The sequence below is a fragment of the Embiotoca jacksoni genome, unplaced genomic scaffold (genome assembly GCF_022577435.1).
Source record: "Embiotoca jacksoni isolate LCO1_2020_lvr unplaced genomic scaffold, fEmbJac1.0.p SCAF_17, whole genome shotgun sequence".
In the NCBI taxonomy this organism is placed as follows: Eukaryota; Metazoa; Chordata; class Actinopteri; family Embiotocidae; genus Embiotoca; species Embiotoca jacksoni.
The window spans coordinates 13185679-13202304 of NW_027185307.1; the positions used below are offsets into that span (position 1 = coordinate 13185679).

General features: G+C 42.6%; 1 protein-coding gene across 3 annotated transcripts in view; it reads left to right on the plus strand.

Moving 5' to 3' along the window:
* flt1 (fms related receptor tyrosine kinase 1) overlaps nt 1-16626 on the plus strand; it is a 34260-nt gene that overhangs the window by 3026 nt on the left and 14608 nt on the right. For all 3 annotated transcript variants that reach the window (XM_069151710.1, XM_069151711.1, XM_069151712.1), the window contains exons 3-12: nt 748-953; nt 3134-3258; nt 7092-7257; nt 7360-7496; nt 8395-8566; nt 8773-8890; nt 9272-9441; nt 9558-9705; nt 15773-15896; nt 16511-16619. In XM_069151710.1, coding sequence (XP_069007811.1) covers nt 748-953; nt 3134-3258; nt 7092-7257; nt 7360-7496; nt 8395-8566; nt 8773-8890; nt 9272-9441; nt 9558-9705; nt 15773-15896; nt 16511-16619 — 1475 coding nt within the window. The remainder of the gene's footprint in view (nt 1-747; nt 954-3133; nt 3259-7091; nt 7258-7359; nt 7497-8394; nt 8567-8772; nt 8891-9271; nt 9442-9557; nt 9706-15772; nt 15897-16510; nt 16620-16626) is intronic.

Below are 16626 nucleotides of genomic sequence, written 5' to 3' on the forward strand. Positions count from 1 at the left end.
AGTTTCAGGTAGAAGTATCTGAAGTAAGAAACACTAGAGATTGGAACTGGGGTGGGACAAGAAAGAGGAAAACACACTCCTCAACAGACCTCTCTTTAAACCCTAATATCGTGAAATTAACAGAAAAATGATTGTCAAAGTCACCACCAAGATTAGAATTAAAATAAATTGTCTGTCGAGACTCTTTAACTTTACTGACTTTTTCAGGTGAGAATTTAGCATTTTTTTCAATTAAGTTTTCTTAAGTTGTGTATAATGGCAATTTTTTTTCACTTTTTTTTTTCCAGATGTGCTTCTTATTGAAATTATTTACCACTTTTTCCAATAAGAAGATTTCTTTAACATTTAGAAGCAACTGGTCCAAAATGTGGGGGAACTATTTTTCCCCAGATTCTTGTGATTGCTTTTTTGTTTTTACTTACTAGAAGCACTTATTTTAAACTTTGTGTAGAGAAATTGAGTTTTATTTTCAGTTTCTATATGCAGTACAAACTTCATCACAAAATCAAAGAACACTTTGTTCAACTGCTCTTTTGTTTTTCGTCATATCATCCCCCTAAGGCCACCCTACAAAATTAAATCTCTTGAACACTGAGGGAGTTTAATTCTTCCCTTCCCGGTAACTCAATATGGGGGAACAACTGTTAGGTAATCTGACGCAGTCCCTATGATGTAAAATGGAATGTTAAGTGTTGTCTGATCGATCATTAAATTCCCTTCCCTTAATTTCCTGTAATTGCTCTTCAGGGGTCGCTGGGAGCTATCTTGGGCTTTCCCAGCAGGCTTGGCCAGAGATCAGGTGGAAGTGGATGAATTTCGCTGCGGGAGGACGAGCCAGCAGTACTGCAGCCGTGTGAGAGTCAGCCGCAGCCAGACCGAACACACCGGCCTGTTCCGCTGCCGGTACCAGCGCAGAACCCAAAGACAGACGTCCATCTATGTATATGTCACAGGTAAGGCCCTGCTGGTCGAGGTCCGGGTGTCACTCACATCATTTTCTTCGTCTTCTCTGTCATTTTTCTAGCTGTGCTTTCCTCTCCGGCCCACTGACTAAGAAGCCCCTTACTCCTTCACCCCGTCATACTTATTGTTTATATCCTCAGGTTAAACAGGATACAGTGAGTGCTAAATACAGACCAATGCCAGAGAGCCAATTATATCTAAACACTGCTTGTCCCAACAACACATCCTTCTAGATGACTCTGGCACAGTTTCATCCCCCCTCCTCCTCCCCTGCCTCTCCTTTCTCATCCCAAGCCTACGTCCCTGTTGTCTATATATAAATCCTTTTTTACTTTCGTTTACGTGCTACCTCGAGGCCAGGAATAGCCCAGTTGCTGAAAGGCTCAGGCTCGGGCAGAGTTTCCCAGGGCATCAGCCTTATCTGCTCTGCTCAGCCTTGCTTGAAGTATCCTGTGCTTGGGGGAGGAGGGGAAGAGCTTGAAGGGGGTGTGCTGGGAGGGGATGTCGCTGTGTCTCTACAAGGTGGCGGCAGGGAGGTGTGTGTGTGTGTGTGTGTGTGCGTGTGTGTGTGTGTGTGTGTGTGTGCGTGCGCGTGTGCGTGTGTAGCCAAGAGGGATAAGATGAAGGCCAGTGGCTCAGGGGTATCCAGGGGCAGAGGAGGCACGATGTCTGCCCAGCCGGCTCCTCCCTTGTCCTGCAGAGTGACGCTTCTCAGGCTGAGCTGTCCCGGGCATGGAGCTGGGCTGGAGGCCAGGGTCACAGGCCATGCTTCTGTTTGGCCAACAGGACCCTCGGGGGGCATCAATCGCTCAGGTCACCATGTCCATTAAGCATCAGACTTGGCCTGCAGCTCTGCTCAGATGCTGCCTCCCTCCTGAGTCCTCTATTAGGAATCAAAGCAAGAGAAGGAAGCCTTCAGTCTGCTAGTCCTTGGGGTACTTTTGTTCAAATGTTCAGAGATTTGTTTTCCTTGAATAACACCCTATGGTAACAAACAATACAGTGAGCAACACCCACACCTTTGAATGGCACAGACCCATTACAGTAGTTGAGCTGAGAGAGGCCGTTTGAATGCTTCTAAACAATCTGTGTGTTTATTGTTGACTACAGGCAGTCATTTGCTGAATGGGTATTCAGCGAATGGGCGTGGAGGGCAGTGTATCTTTAGGAGTGTGTGTCTGTTTGTTTGTTTGTTTGTTGTTGTAGAGATTGATACTTGGAAGTGTATATGTGTGTGCGCGTGTGTGCATTGAGGCAGGTGATTGTTCTCTGGCCTTTCTGTGAGGTCATATGATTTTAAAGGTCCAGTTCACACAAAATTCTGTTTTTATTCAGTCAAGGGTTTAGTTTCCACTGTGGACAGTCACTATTGCAGATCTGAGGTGATGAAAACGCTGATACACTCATCTAACTTGCCTTTGGTTGTGACGTTGATCTCAAAATAATAATAATAATCAGCCAGTTTGGTGTAGCAACCTCTTTGACACGTTATTTATTTTCCCTGTTTTGCCTCTCAGGCTACATGCAGTCTGCCTTGTTTGTGAAAGTCATTGGGCCAAAACATGGAACTGCCACCTTTGTTCTTTAGGTCTGTTATTTATACTCGATATCCCCACCAAAAAAGATGCGGGAACAAACATGAGTCAAAGATAAGATAGTTAAACACCACTCTCTTTGTAGTAACGAGTCAAATAAAAAAAAAACATCTGTTCTATCAAGGATATATTATCTAAACTAAGTCTGATCTGACCATACAGATGGTATGGATTTTTATTAGTCCATGTTTTAAGAAATTGGTCTCTGACAGGGTCTCTCAGTGAGGGTAAATGGAGGTAATAACATTTAAAAAAATACCTCAGGCTGAGAAAACTGTGATTTTTTTTATTTTTTTTTTTTACCATTTTGTGACATTTCATCATATTAACTCCACCAAGCCAGTCTGCAGATCATGCAAGTATTTTGGGAAGTAAAAATGCAATTAGTACACATGCTACCGGATGTGGTTGAGAATATGTTTTCTGTCATTTGAGTGAACTGATCCTTTAAACTTAACAGGTTGTCTTATTTAAATATTTAATGTGTAACAAAGAAAGAGCCTTTGTTCATGCATTAATTTGACATGCTTATTATCTGTAACATATGTGTCCCTGACGCAGTATTTGGGTTTCAGACAGCCAGCAACCGTTTGTGGAACAACCGGGAATGAGCCCAGTTGTGTTGTACATGAAGGAGAAGGAGCCACTGGTCATCCCCTGCCAGGTCACCAACCCCAACGTCACCACCACTCTGGTCAAGGTCAGTGAAGGAAATATGAACTGTCAAGTGGCAGTTTTTCTTATTAGTCGTGTTTGGGTGCAAGAGATCTGCTCTGCATCACGATCTCCACACGTTGTGTCGACGCACTCACGTGACACTTTGTCCTTTTCTGCTCATTCACACCCCTCTCGTTCTGCGCACATCATTACTTGTCACAGTTTTTTCCATCAGGCCTCACAATATGGACACAATGCACTGTCCAGTTGTTCCACCCGGTCCTGATCATTCGCCACATTGTTCTTATCTTGGCAGCCATTACGCTGTGGCGTGTGTGTCCGTTTGTTTATGTCCGTCTGCGGATATGTGTGAAAGTGTGTGCGGATATGTTTGTGAGTGTTGGCGCTTGAGTGCTGAGTGAGACGGAGAGCAGACAGCGTTTTAATCCAAGTGCATAAAGAAGGATTTGGAGTATTTACTGTCTGCATGTGCATGTGTGTTTGTATAAATGCATTCAGGTTATTTGACTGTTCACTAAACAAGAGTGTCATCTCATATCTGTAACAAAACCCAGCAGTCCACCTGACTTTATGGACTTTTCCCCGATCAAATGAGCACTACAATTGGCAGTGTTTTTACCTCTGGAGACAGGATGTGGGGTCTGGAGTGCCCTGTTGGCCCCTGGCCAGCACCGCTTTCCACATCTCACCCTCCACCTCTTGTAGTGGCAATAATGGCTGCCAACTTCCTCCAACTGATGCTTTAAACAGCTGGCCGGCCTGGCAGAAGAAGCAGAGGTAGCTACTGTTGGCCCCAACAGATCAAAGTGCAGTCCACTCGCTTTAATCAGGATCGCTGGTCATTAGTATGACAGCTTGTGCATCACTTTTGGAAACTTATAGCAACAGAGTAGTTATACAACATCCAAAGTTGGCTCCAATGGAAGAATAATAAGTAAGTGATGCTTGAAGTCTTCTTTTTCATGATTTATCTCTTCTGTTTTTGTACATAAATCAAAAGCACAAAACATAAAGAAAGAATAAATTGAAGACTAAAGAGATACTCCAATAATTCAGTACTGCACTTCCATAAAATTAGGAAACAGATTTAAACAAATTGTCCAAATTAAGACAGCAGTGGCAGAGATCTTTGAGTATATAAATTAAGGTTCAGACATCCTAACCTACACGCTTTGTTCAACCACAAATGTTCATGTTCATGTCAAATTACTGACCCCCAGTTTGTACCTCATTCTTTCATTAGTTTTCACACCAATTTTTCTGATCTTGACAAATGCATTTAACAGCCACAAACCACATTGTACAGTTGTTTTCACTGGTTAAACAGCTCTCATTATGGTTAGTAAAATACGTTGGCTTGTAAAGTTGTTACAGTTTACTTTAAAATAAACAAAACTAAGAGTCTTTGGTCACATAAAAGCTCTGCGAGGCTGCACATATGTACACATAAGTTAGCAGTGCTTTGAGCTAATTGCTAACTTCAGAGATCTAATGCAGTCAAATTGACAATTAGAACATCATGCAGGTATAATGTTCACCATGTTCATCATCTTATTTTATCGTGTCAGTCCTAAACATGAAGTACAGCTGAGGATGGTCATTAGTTTTGCAGGTATTTAGTGATAAACCAATGTTCTGCTTACATTTCATTTGAGCTGATGACGACTCGATGAAAAGTCATACAATCATTGCAGTGACATGAACATCTGCAGTGACATGAACATCTGCACTACATTTCATGTTAATCCATCCATTATTTGCTGAGACATTTCATTCCTAACACAAATGTGACCCTCATGGTGGTGCTAGATGGAAAATCAGTAGCTCATCAAAGTCAGTAGGATTCATCCTCTAGGAAAATGAATGTCTCTACAGAATTTAATGCAGCAGATAGTTCAGATATCTCGGTGTGGACCAAAGTGCCCGGATGCAGCCACCTATTCAGCCACACTCCCACCATGGCTAAATAAACAAGAGAGCAAGAGAAATGTTGAGGAACTTGAGATTCTCTGGATTTCAGATGCAGGAAGTACAAAAGAATTGGACTAACCGGGCCCCGTGCATCTCATATCCACACACACACACACACACACACACACACACACACACACACACACATACGTTTTTGTCCTGCCCCATCTCCTCAAAAATACCTGGAACCAGTAAAGTAATTGTTCTAAAAATAGCTCTCCTCCTCTTCCTTCACCTCCCTCCTCTACTCACTGTCACAGCCTCTGGAGTGTTTTTTTCCTGGAAGGACTTTGCACTTTGCTTGGGTCTTTAATATGACCCTTCACAGCAGGAACAATGCCCAAGACGTTCTGCTCTCTCGCTCCTACCGTGAAAGTGACCAGGAGGTCCGGGATGACAAAATGTCTATATCCTGTAGTAACAGGATGCGAGGAGATGGACTGGAGTCATGGTTCTCATATCCTGACTCCTTGAACTCCTTTGCTCCTCCCACTTTCCGTCCACCTCCACTACCGCCTCCACTTCGCCCATTCTCTGGTTAGAGGAACGGGGTAAGAGGGGGATAGAGGGCACTAAGGCTCAGATGGGGCGTCAGTAAGTTCAGGAGGAGGAATGAGGGGGAAGTATCTCTTCTCAAGGACGGGGAGGGGAGGAGGAAGGGGTCAGCGGCGTCTGTAAGGGTCACCTCACTCTGGGTGGGGGGATATCAGCCTGTTCACACTGGGAGTGCAGGACTGGAGGAAAGTGTCTGTCTGTCTGTCTGTCTGTCTGTCTGTCTGTGTGTGTGTGTGTGTGTGTGTGTGTGTGTGTGTGTGTGATGGTGGTGGAGGGGAGTCTACCTGGTCCCTTGAGAGAGGGCGGGATGCTTCCACTATGTCACAGAATTCCTAGTAAACATTTCCTTGTGGTTGCCTTCAAGAAACAAGGCTGTTACATAAGTGTCCATGACAAAGAATTATAAAACCAGCAATGTGAGAATTCGGACTTCGATCTTTTCTTTTATGTGACAAAAAATTGCACAGAGTCCCAAATTTTGCATGTATTCCGTTATTGATATCCTGTTATAATGCAAAGCTGGGACAGCTTTAATTTGAAAATTAACAGCAACAACTGAATTACTTGACCCTAAATTTATTTTTTGTATGTATTCCAAATTTTATGCTTACAGAAGAAAAAAAAAACATGAGTTTCCTATCTTTTCCACATGTTGCAACATATGATAACATGCGAAAAATATGTGGGAATTCACATTTCACATGGGAATCTACATGGTCAAGTGGTCACATGTGATCACATGAATTTTTGCACATGTGAAATTTATGTGTTTTTTCTGTAAGGGTAACTTGAGAATACGCCTCTTGAGATGTGCCATTTTATTTTCAAAGGGAGTCCTCAAATTCTTCAGGTAATAACATATCAATTTTAAGTTCAGTAAAATGTAAAGAAGAAAAAGCAACAACACTGTTTTCAGAGGGAAATGTCCAAAAAGGGGACTCATGCTGTGACTTGGATTTAAGTTGTCACATGGGGACAATATTTAAATGCATTCATGACCTCTGTATTCCCTTTGTTCAGGAGATGTCCATTATGTCACCTTATCTTCATCAGCAAATGGAAATGATATTAATACATTACATGAGATTTTACATCAACTTTCCCATTACAGGATGTTACACAAAGTATGACCATGTTCCTTCTTTACTTTCAGTTTCTTTATGTGAAAATAACAGAATTAGTCACTGTGCCTTTTTTTTTTCTGTGGCCTTGACTCAGTTTTCCTCTAATCTTTTCACTTTTTTGCACATTATGGTCAAAGTGTGTCATTGCTTGTGTGCAGTGAAACATGTAATGGTTGTTATCCTCTGTTCCTTGTGTCTCCCACAGTTCCCCAGCCACAGCCTGAGTCCAGACCAGAGGAACATTATTTGGAGCAGCAAGCGAGGCTTCACCATCCGAACTCCCACCTTCTTTTACATCGGCCTCTTCTACTGCCAGACCGTCACTGACGGGGTCAAACACAAATCACCTATGTACTTTGTACACAGACCAGGTCAGCATGCAGCACTACATAAATCTCACGTGTTTCTCTCCAAAATTCAACGTCCTCTTTGACGTGTCTGTCTGATTTCCAACATTTTTTTTCTCATCCCAGTGAGTAATATCACAAAGGTGTATCTGAACAGCAGTGGACCTGTGCAGGCCCTAAAGGGAGAGAGACTGGTCTTGAACTGCACTGCCACTGCAGAGTTGAACACCAGAGTCAACATCACCTGGGACTACCCTAGAAAGGTCAGAGCTACATTTAAGTCAGTGGGGACCAGAGAAGCACAGGTTTAGATGACAAATGCCCTTTAATAGAGACTGAGCCGGAGAGTGTTCATGTTACATTCTGCTGTGTGACACCAGCATTCCTTCTAGTCACTGTGATCTAAAATGTGATGATCGCATGGCAGGTGGGTAAAGATGCCTGTCTAGTATTGTCTTTGAGCAACAACCTGCCTCCACGTTGCACTCAAACAGAAATATTAGTTATTGAAATTTGATGTAAGTATTGGTAATTAAGTGAAAGGTAACTTTTCAATGTACTCTTTTTTTAAATGAATGTCAGAAGTAACACATAAAACAGGGAACAACATTAGTAAAGCAACATCAAAATCCCTTTTCACAGTTACTAAATTTCTACGTTCTTATTCTGTATATTAAAAAGTACTCGAGTACATCTTGAATATGGTTTTAAGGTTGTAACTAATAGCTTTATTGATGATTTAAGATAAATTTACAAATGTTTATGAATGAATAATAAACCATCGCTAAGAGCATTTAGGTTGAGCCCTTAAAGTCATCACGAAGCCCTTTTAATAGATCGGTGGACCACTTTCCTTCAAAATAAGACTCTCTTATTCTCTCTGGTATTATCCATGTATTAATAACCTTTGCCACAAAATTAGAGGACATTTAAGTATCTAATTGAAAAAACTGAAACTTTTAAAACATTTATCAAGTGTGCCTTATTAGTAATTAATAAATTCAATAATCTGTAATCATATCAATTAAGGATTGCATGCTGCACAGTGGGTCACAAACATTACCAGATCTTGAGTTCATAGCTTTTTAAAATAGATATTCAGGGCACAGAGTTGAGCCATCATTGTTAATCCTGTGGCTCTTCTTTCCTCTCAAACTTCAGAGCAACAACGCCGGCTTCACTTCCAAAAGGCTCCTGAGACACCAAACGCACATGTTGTTCTACAGCATTCTGACCATCCCCAAGCTCCAGCGTTCAGACCGAGGCCTCTACGCATGTCGCGTTACCAGCGGCGATCAGAGCAAACAGCAGAAAGTCACTGTTACTGTCTATGGTGAGTGTTTTCCACTGACATTGTGCTCAAATGATGTGCTCACATCCCTCATTCATATTTTTAGTTCTTCACAAACACATTTTCCACAAATACACTTTCCACTCAACTCTGACTCACAAGGCGGTGGATAAATGTCACAACACTCAAATTTTTACATCTTTTTTTATCTTGCACAAATGTGTGCGTGTGCGTTTCCTCAATTTCAGACCGTCCGTTTATCCGCCTGAAGCCCAGAAATGGATCTGTGATGGTGGTACAAGCAGGACAGAAATCTTACAAAATCACTCCTAAACTACGAGCGTTCCCGGCACCTAAAGTCATCTGGTAAGAGATCATACTTATCCATGTGCCCTCATGTCACAAACTCATGCCTCTGTAATAATACAATACATTTTCTCCTCAGACTTCACGTTTTGCCTGAGGTCATTTTGCATTTAAACCTCTCCTCCCTTTATTAATGTCTAAATCAAGCCTTACTCATGGCGTACTTTCTCATTCCCTTAAAATTATGTTTGTCCTGGCAATCAAGCATTGCTCATCATATTTAGTCATTCAAATACATAGCTACTGTAGGTAATGTTAGAATTACAAACTATTTTCCTTCTTATAACGTTGATTTATACAGGGAGTCACACTGTCCCTGAAACTTTGGGGAACATCTCACTCCGTTTCAAAACTTTGCTCAGAGGTCTTTTATTCTGACAGGTTGAAGGATGGCATGGTGGCAGCAGAGCAGTGCTCAAGGTACCACATGGATGGGAATTCCCTGGTTATCCGGGATGTTGCGGAGGAGGATGCTGGGAAGTACACTGTCCTCGTACGAATCCAAGAACATGGACTCTACCAGAATCTCACGCTCACACTTGTGGTCAACGGTGAGAAACTACAAATAAATTTAGCTCTGCTGCAGCTACACTTTAGCTCTGACTACCCCACTCCGCTAAACGTTGCTCATGTATCTGTGTGTTTGTGTTGGCTTCTTGTCTCGCAGTGGGTCCTCAAATAGGGGAGAAAGCCGTATTGTCGCAGGACCCCGGCTCTGTGCCGCGGGGGAGTAGACGAACCCTGCATTGCACATCCCATGGAGTCCCTCCTCCACACATCCAGTGGCTCTGGCATCCCTGCCCGTCCAAAGGCCTGTAAGTAGACCGGAAGACCAAGAGAAGCAGTACAGTGTGCACATTTTTACCAGCTGGCATAACGAGTTTAAATACAAATAGTGTACATTTTTAGGAACCTTCCCTTACAAAGTAACACTATTTACAAGGAGCTGTTGTTTTAAGAAAGCTAAAAAAAAATGTTTTGTTTCCCGTTATGCATATGATGCAGGGAAAATATAAACACTATTGAGCTTTTATCAGAGTTTTAAATCAACTCAATGTACAATTAAACTGAAGGATGCAAAAACAGTAAAAATATAAAATACATTGACTATTTTTGAGGTCATTGGTTGATATTTATTTAGAGGTATATTTTGCACATACATATTTTGTCTGTAAAGGCTAAAAATAATATTAATGCTATAATGTCTCATACACACAAAGAACAAAATGATGATGTTTGTTTTATACTCGTTGGTGTGTGTGTGTGTGTGTGTGTGTGTGTGTGTGTGTGTGTGTGTGTGATTTTGAAAAACGAGACATGTTTTGTCTATTTCAGCATGTGTTCAGACAGCGCTTCCTTGTAACCAGAACAGATGCCTCTGGGGGCCTTTCATGTGCGGGAATGTGTGAAAATGTGTGTGTTGTTTGTGTGTGTTTGTGTGTCTGTGTTTACATGTTTGTTTGCTTGTGCGGCTCTTTCCCCATATTATTGTTCTCTCACTGTCCATGTGTCCCATTCCATATGTTTGTTTAAGTGCGTACACATATTCAACTTATGTGTGTGTGTGTGTGTGTGTGTGTGTGTGTGTGTGTGTGTGTGTGTGTGTGTGTGTGTGTGTGCCTAGTCCATTCACATACACAGTACACGGTGTATCTCAGACTTGAAAGGACAGAGAAAAAAAAACACACTTCAATAGAGGCCAGTTCCGTGCTCTCAGTCACGATTTTGTTGGTTTCCAAATCAAACGCTATGATTTAATGAATTTCCTGTCCAGGACGTAGGGTGAGAGGCCTGTTTATTATTGTGATTGCACACGGCATCCTGTGATGCTTTTTCTTATATCTGACACACACTCTATACACAAAGTTCTCATGAGAAATGGCCCAACCCAGTGATGCCGAGGGACAGTCATCGAGTCAACTCAAACACCCACGAGTGCTCGAGCAGGCACTTGGCAGAAACATTGATTGAGCTGTTCTTGGAGGTCAGACACTTATTGTGTTCCTGACAACCAAGTCAAAAAGGTTAAGTATTACCTGAGAGCCCCACGGCAGCCGCCCAGACTCGATTCCCCCCTGAGACGCACTGACATCATCACTGTACTTGACCCTTAACCTTAGCACTCTCATGTGGCGCCACGCCGAGGCGCCTCCATCTCTGCCTAATGCCAAAAGTATTCCACATAATGTACATGAAGATCTTTATAAACTAGTTGTCAGGGCTAAAGAAGGTGAGCTTTAATGTTAGACTAAGTCCAGGCAGAGTGATGTAAACACTTTATCCTGAAGAAAGGCAAACCGTGACCTACAAGAGCCATTAAATATTACTCGGACTATAGATTTAGATTTTAAGGTTAAAAAAAAAATAATCTTGAAATTTAGTTTGGTTATGTATTGCACGATAGAGCAAAAGTATATCTCATCTTGTTTCACAGGAAGATGTCAGATGCAATCTGCACATGCAAGAAATTTTTCTAAAGCCCAATTATTTCACAGTCATGTTGGTGAATTATTGCTTGATACTGAGATTTCTAGTTTCTTATTGGCTTAATGTGTAATTCAATTCAAATGTATTGCAGCCTGTTAATAATTAAACAAACAATGAGACCTCAAATGTCACCAAAAGGCTGTAAGACAATACACAGAGCAGTGAGACACAGGCTGTGAAGGTGTATACTACTGTATACAGCTTATTTGTACCAAGTAAAAAAAGTACGATTGCAGAGTAATGTCTGTGCAGATTACATTTGGCCTCTTGACTGTCCTTTGTAAAGCTCTGTTCTGGTTCTGCTTCAGTGTCTGTACTGAGTGTGTTTCTTTAGACTGGTAGTTTTGGTTGGATCCTCACTAGGCCCTTGTTCTTTGTAGCCCGGCTGCACCACGAGCCTGACGCCGTGCTGGAGGAGGCCCAGGGACAGTAGACCAGGCTGGGCCAGGCTGATGAGGGCCTCGCGCCTGGGTCCTGGTTCCACTCCTGGGTCTGGCCCTGGGAACCGCAGCGCTCTTATCTGGCCCGGGCAGGAGGCGCACTGGGCTTCCTGTGCAAAAATCAGAGCGCTTTTCCTCTCGTTGTTTGGCTTCCTCTCCGACGCGAGACGCTTCCCAGCGGCGTGATTGTCCCTTCGTCTTCAAACGTGGCACAGTCCGCTTCCTCAAGAGCTTGATCTATTCTTGAGAGCACCCCCACACCCCTTCCCCCAACTCTGCTGCCCCCCACACATACCTCCCAGACCCCTTCCCTCACCAGCTCTGCCCTCCACCCCAAACCAGCATCCTCCATCTCTGCAGAAGAACAACTCCCCATTGCCTCCCACCTTGGAGTTCACCACCTCCATCACCACCACCTCCACACACCCATCAGTGCCTCTCCACAGCAGCCAGAACCCTCAGTGACATTACCAGTGATCCTAAGTGATGATCATGTGCTTGCTAAACTGGAAAGTGAGGAAAGTGACTTGGAACACTGCTGAGCAGTGAAGACCAGGAGACACAGGAAACCAGGTGTTAAAAAGGCCACACCACTAAGGATATACAGTAAAGACACCTGCCTTACTGATTATTTATTTATTTCCTTCATTTTCCCGATTCAAGTGCTCCCCCACATCAGGCTGTCCTGTAGTGTTATGCTTCTTTCATTTCACAGACGTTTTGAGCCAGAATAAGTGCAATTCCATCTATCCACCAGCCACATTTCTGGAGCTGCTTTGCTTATATTTTGTGTCCTAGAGTGGTACTATAATGGGTGCATAAACCGTGCCTGTCCCAAGCCCCGATCTGATTCTGACATCCACAAAAGCTGTGAGTTTCTGTTCCGATATCTAGCCACCGGTAGAAGGTCAAATGTGCTTACCTTGGAGGGGCGAAACAGGAGAGAGGACAAGCTTTGTGTTGGTCACTATGGGAAGCCTTCAGTTCTCTATTAAAAGACTGACGGTCAGCAGACGCCTACCATGTAGGAAGTCTGCACGGACCAGAGACGATCCTGTGTTGTCCACAGTCATCCCATGTCAAAATGTCTTCTTTGTGTGCCATACGATGTCAGCATAACAGCCCTGTTGTCTTTGTATTGGAAGTTAATTAAAATCTAAATGTATGTGTGCTACTTCAAGCCATTTTAGGAGATTGTGTGCCATAAGTGTTTGAGAAAAGTCCTTTGTATGGGTATGTAAAGCAAGTGTGACAATGTGTATGCTTGTGCATGAACGTGTGTGTGTGTGTGTGTGTGTGTGTGTGTGTGTGTGTGTGTGTGTGTGTGTGTGTGTGTGTGTGTGTGTGTGTCCTATTCTACGGGTGTCTGCCAATGTGATTCATTTCTTGTATACAGATGTTCTATGAGTAATATATGAATCTAATATTTAATAATTTTATACAACTAACTTACATATGACCATTGACAATATTTGCCAACTCTGTATGAATCTGTTAAGATGTATTGAAGTGTTATATCAGTTGTTTGTGTTTTTGCATTAAACTTTGCTTATATTTGTGTATTGGTATGTATGCTCTGTGGTTATTTTGGGGTTAGGACAGGAACATACAGGGACAGCGGTAAAAGTGTATTTCAGGCAGCCAAACAGGACAGGAAGAAAAGGCAGGAGATGACCCCCACTGATACACAATTTGGAACAGGTCTTTCATATTTCTAGGCGGCTGCTGCTGCTCACCCTGTTGGCAGGCACACACTGTTTGAATGTGGATGTGGTACGTCCGTGTATTCATGTTTACGTGCTCATTTTTTTTTTTTTTTTTAATGTCTAACCACCTTTATGTTCACTCATCCATCTAACTAATTTTGTGTGCGTGTGAGTGTGCGAGGGCAACTTTGAGTGAGAACGCTTTTCCAAGGAAGCATGGGAGTGTTGTAATCTGCCTGTGCGATGGGTGTGGGTGTGTGTGTGTCATGCACAGGGTGGGTAGGTTGTGCAGTCACACACTATCTCGATGCCAAGAGGAAGAGCAATCACGGAGCACAGAGGAGCCAAACTCAGGGAGGAGCTCGGGACAGACAGAGAAGGATGACGACAAGGATACAGACAGAGAGGGAAAAGAGAGGGGCAGTGACATGTCCATAAACAGGCTGAGGATCAATGGACAAAGTGGAAATGATAGTTTACAGTGAGGATGATGGTTGATTTTAATGAATGTAGGTGCATTCTTTTGCTTATGAGATCTGTAGATCTGTCCACATAGATAGATGGATGGATGGATGGATGGATGGATGGATGGATGGATGGATAGATAGATAGATAGATAGATAGATGGATAGATAGATAGATAGATAGATAGATAGATAGATAGATAGATAGACTTTCCTCTCCCTATAACCAGATCAGACGTATGGTGGCGTTAGAAATTGATGAATCTCACAATCACAGTTGGTGTTTTGAATTGGTTTAATAATGAAATTTAGAGACCAAAGACGTTCCTTCCTACATTTATATCCAAGTGTGACTAGTAGACACACTAATGCACCTTAAACGCGCCCACCCCTCTCTGTTAAGGTTAATTAACAGCACCTGTAGCGGTCATGAAGCTAAAGCCTTTGCCAACTGAGTCGAGGTATGCGAGGTGTGAATAATCAATCTCGGCTTATACTGCGAGTTAAGGCTATATCAGTTTTAGCTTGATGTCTTTCGCTATTTTGCTAGCAACTAACTTTTTGTATTTGTCGGATCAAAACAAAACAAAACACTACAACACTGAAAGAAGTCCTACAAACCAGAGATGAACAATGGGGGAGTTAAACAGTGGCACGTGTTAAATATAGCCTATAAATTAAAAGGTTCTACTTGTCACTGGATGCATTACACTCTTGTGTTTTTGTCAGCAACATCAGATATTTCTGAAAACCTGATAAAAAATAATTAAGTGGTAATCCTAAACGTTCCCTTTATCACTGCCTGTTGAGGCTGGATCAGGGATTTGTAACTTCTTTGTATATGAGACAAATAGTATGAAGAGTGCCGTGGTCACAACTTGTATAACAATCAATTATCGCGCTCCTTTTTGAGGATTACTCTTAACACTGAATATATTTCTCTCGTACTTTGGCCATTTTAAGGTATCAATTTCAAATATTAAGGAGGGAGGAACTCCTTCAAATTTGCATTAAATGACAAGAAAATCTCATGTAATATAATCATAGAATAGATTTGCTTAATTTGGAAATAGGAAAACATTTTCTAGTGATTAATATCTGCTGAATGTACAACAACTAAAAACCTGGGAAGATTAAATAAAACATGGTGCATTGGTACATTTAGTTTTTCCTTCTACTGTGAAACAAATTGATCAAGCAGGGTGAGTGAGAAGGCTGCTCCCCAGCTCATGATTTCATCATTTCTTATCATGAGTAAATGCGTGTAAGTAACCACAAAGCGTCTTGCATAAGTTCCAATTCCCACCGCCCTGAATGTGTGTGTGATCTATGGATTTAGGCTTGTGAGAGTCATTGAGGGACAGCAACCCTTGTCCCGAAAATGTGGGCTGATTTGTTAAGAATAGAAGGAAACTAATCGACAGGATGATAACACCACTCCTGCATCCTTCATGGATGTACAATCCAGCATTACATATCCATCCAAAGATCCGCTATTGTCAGCCTGCAGGACCGGGAAAGAGGACATGATGCTATTGATAAAAATGGTTTGGTGATGATGATTATATGCATCACAGTGAAACATCAAGCAGTCCGATCAAGGCGTTTCCCTGGTGTTCTGCTCTTCCTCTTGCTGAGCACAGCTGAGAAAAATACACACATTCACACACCTGGAAACAGCGTAAAATGACTTGTGTCAACACAGCTGACTCCCTGTCTCCCTCCTCCTCCTCCTCCTCCTCCTCCTCCTCTTCTTCTTCCTCCTCCTCAATCTTCTCCTTTAAGGTGTACGTGTCCAACATCCTCCTCACTATGGAGTCCTGTGACAGAGAGTCTCCCCACCACGTCCATACACAACCACATCCTGAGTGTTACCTACAGACGGGAAGTACTTCAGGGAAAGAAAAGGGTAGGTGAAGCACCAAAGTTCAAACTGTGACTGACCGAAGGGCCATGTTTGGTTGGTTACTGCAAGTTAGGAAATAGGTTTGAAACCACAAAGATTGGAAAAACTCAAGGGTACCATGTTTACAGTTTGCCCTGAATATATTTTGATAGCAGTTAGCCGATATCCAAACTCTATTCAGATTAGTCCAACTTGTAGTTAGAATAGAGTTTGGATAATATTTTGCAACTCTTATGATAAAAGACTTCAAGGAAACTTCACCGTACAGTTTCCATTGCTAAATGGTAATACTAAGGAAAAGTATTGCAGGTTCACTCATAGGATCATCTCACTTTCTCTTCTCAATTTATTTCTTTGGTCCCTCTCTCGCACACACTTACAGATACACACTAATATTAGCAGGTTTAGACAGCTTGAATGCTGGCCTGCCCACTAGGTTGGACGTGGGCAGGAGGTCTGGCTCAGAAACTCCTATTGTGTGCTCATTAGGCCTGTGGAAAATGTGATTCCTGCCATCAATGGCAGAGGTAACGAGCCTGAACCTCATGAATGTGTGTGCGTTTCTCACAACGTGCTGGTCGTCGGTTTTGCTCACGCGGATGTTGTGCTGTCTGCAGACGGTGGGGGTCCTGACTGTAGCGGCGGCCTCTGTGTCTGGAGTGTATCGCTGCCTTGCCTCCAACTCTGTGGGCACGGACCAGCTAGACATCCACTTCTACATCACAGGTGATCC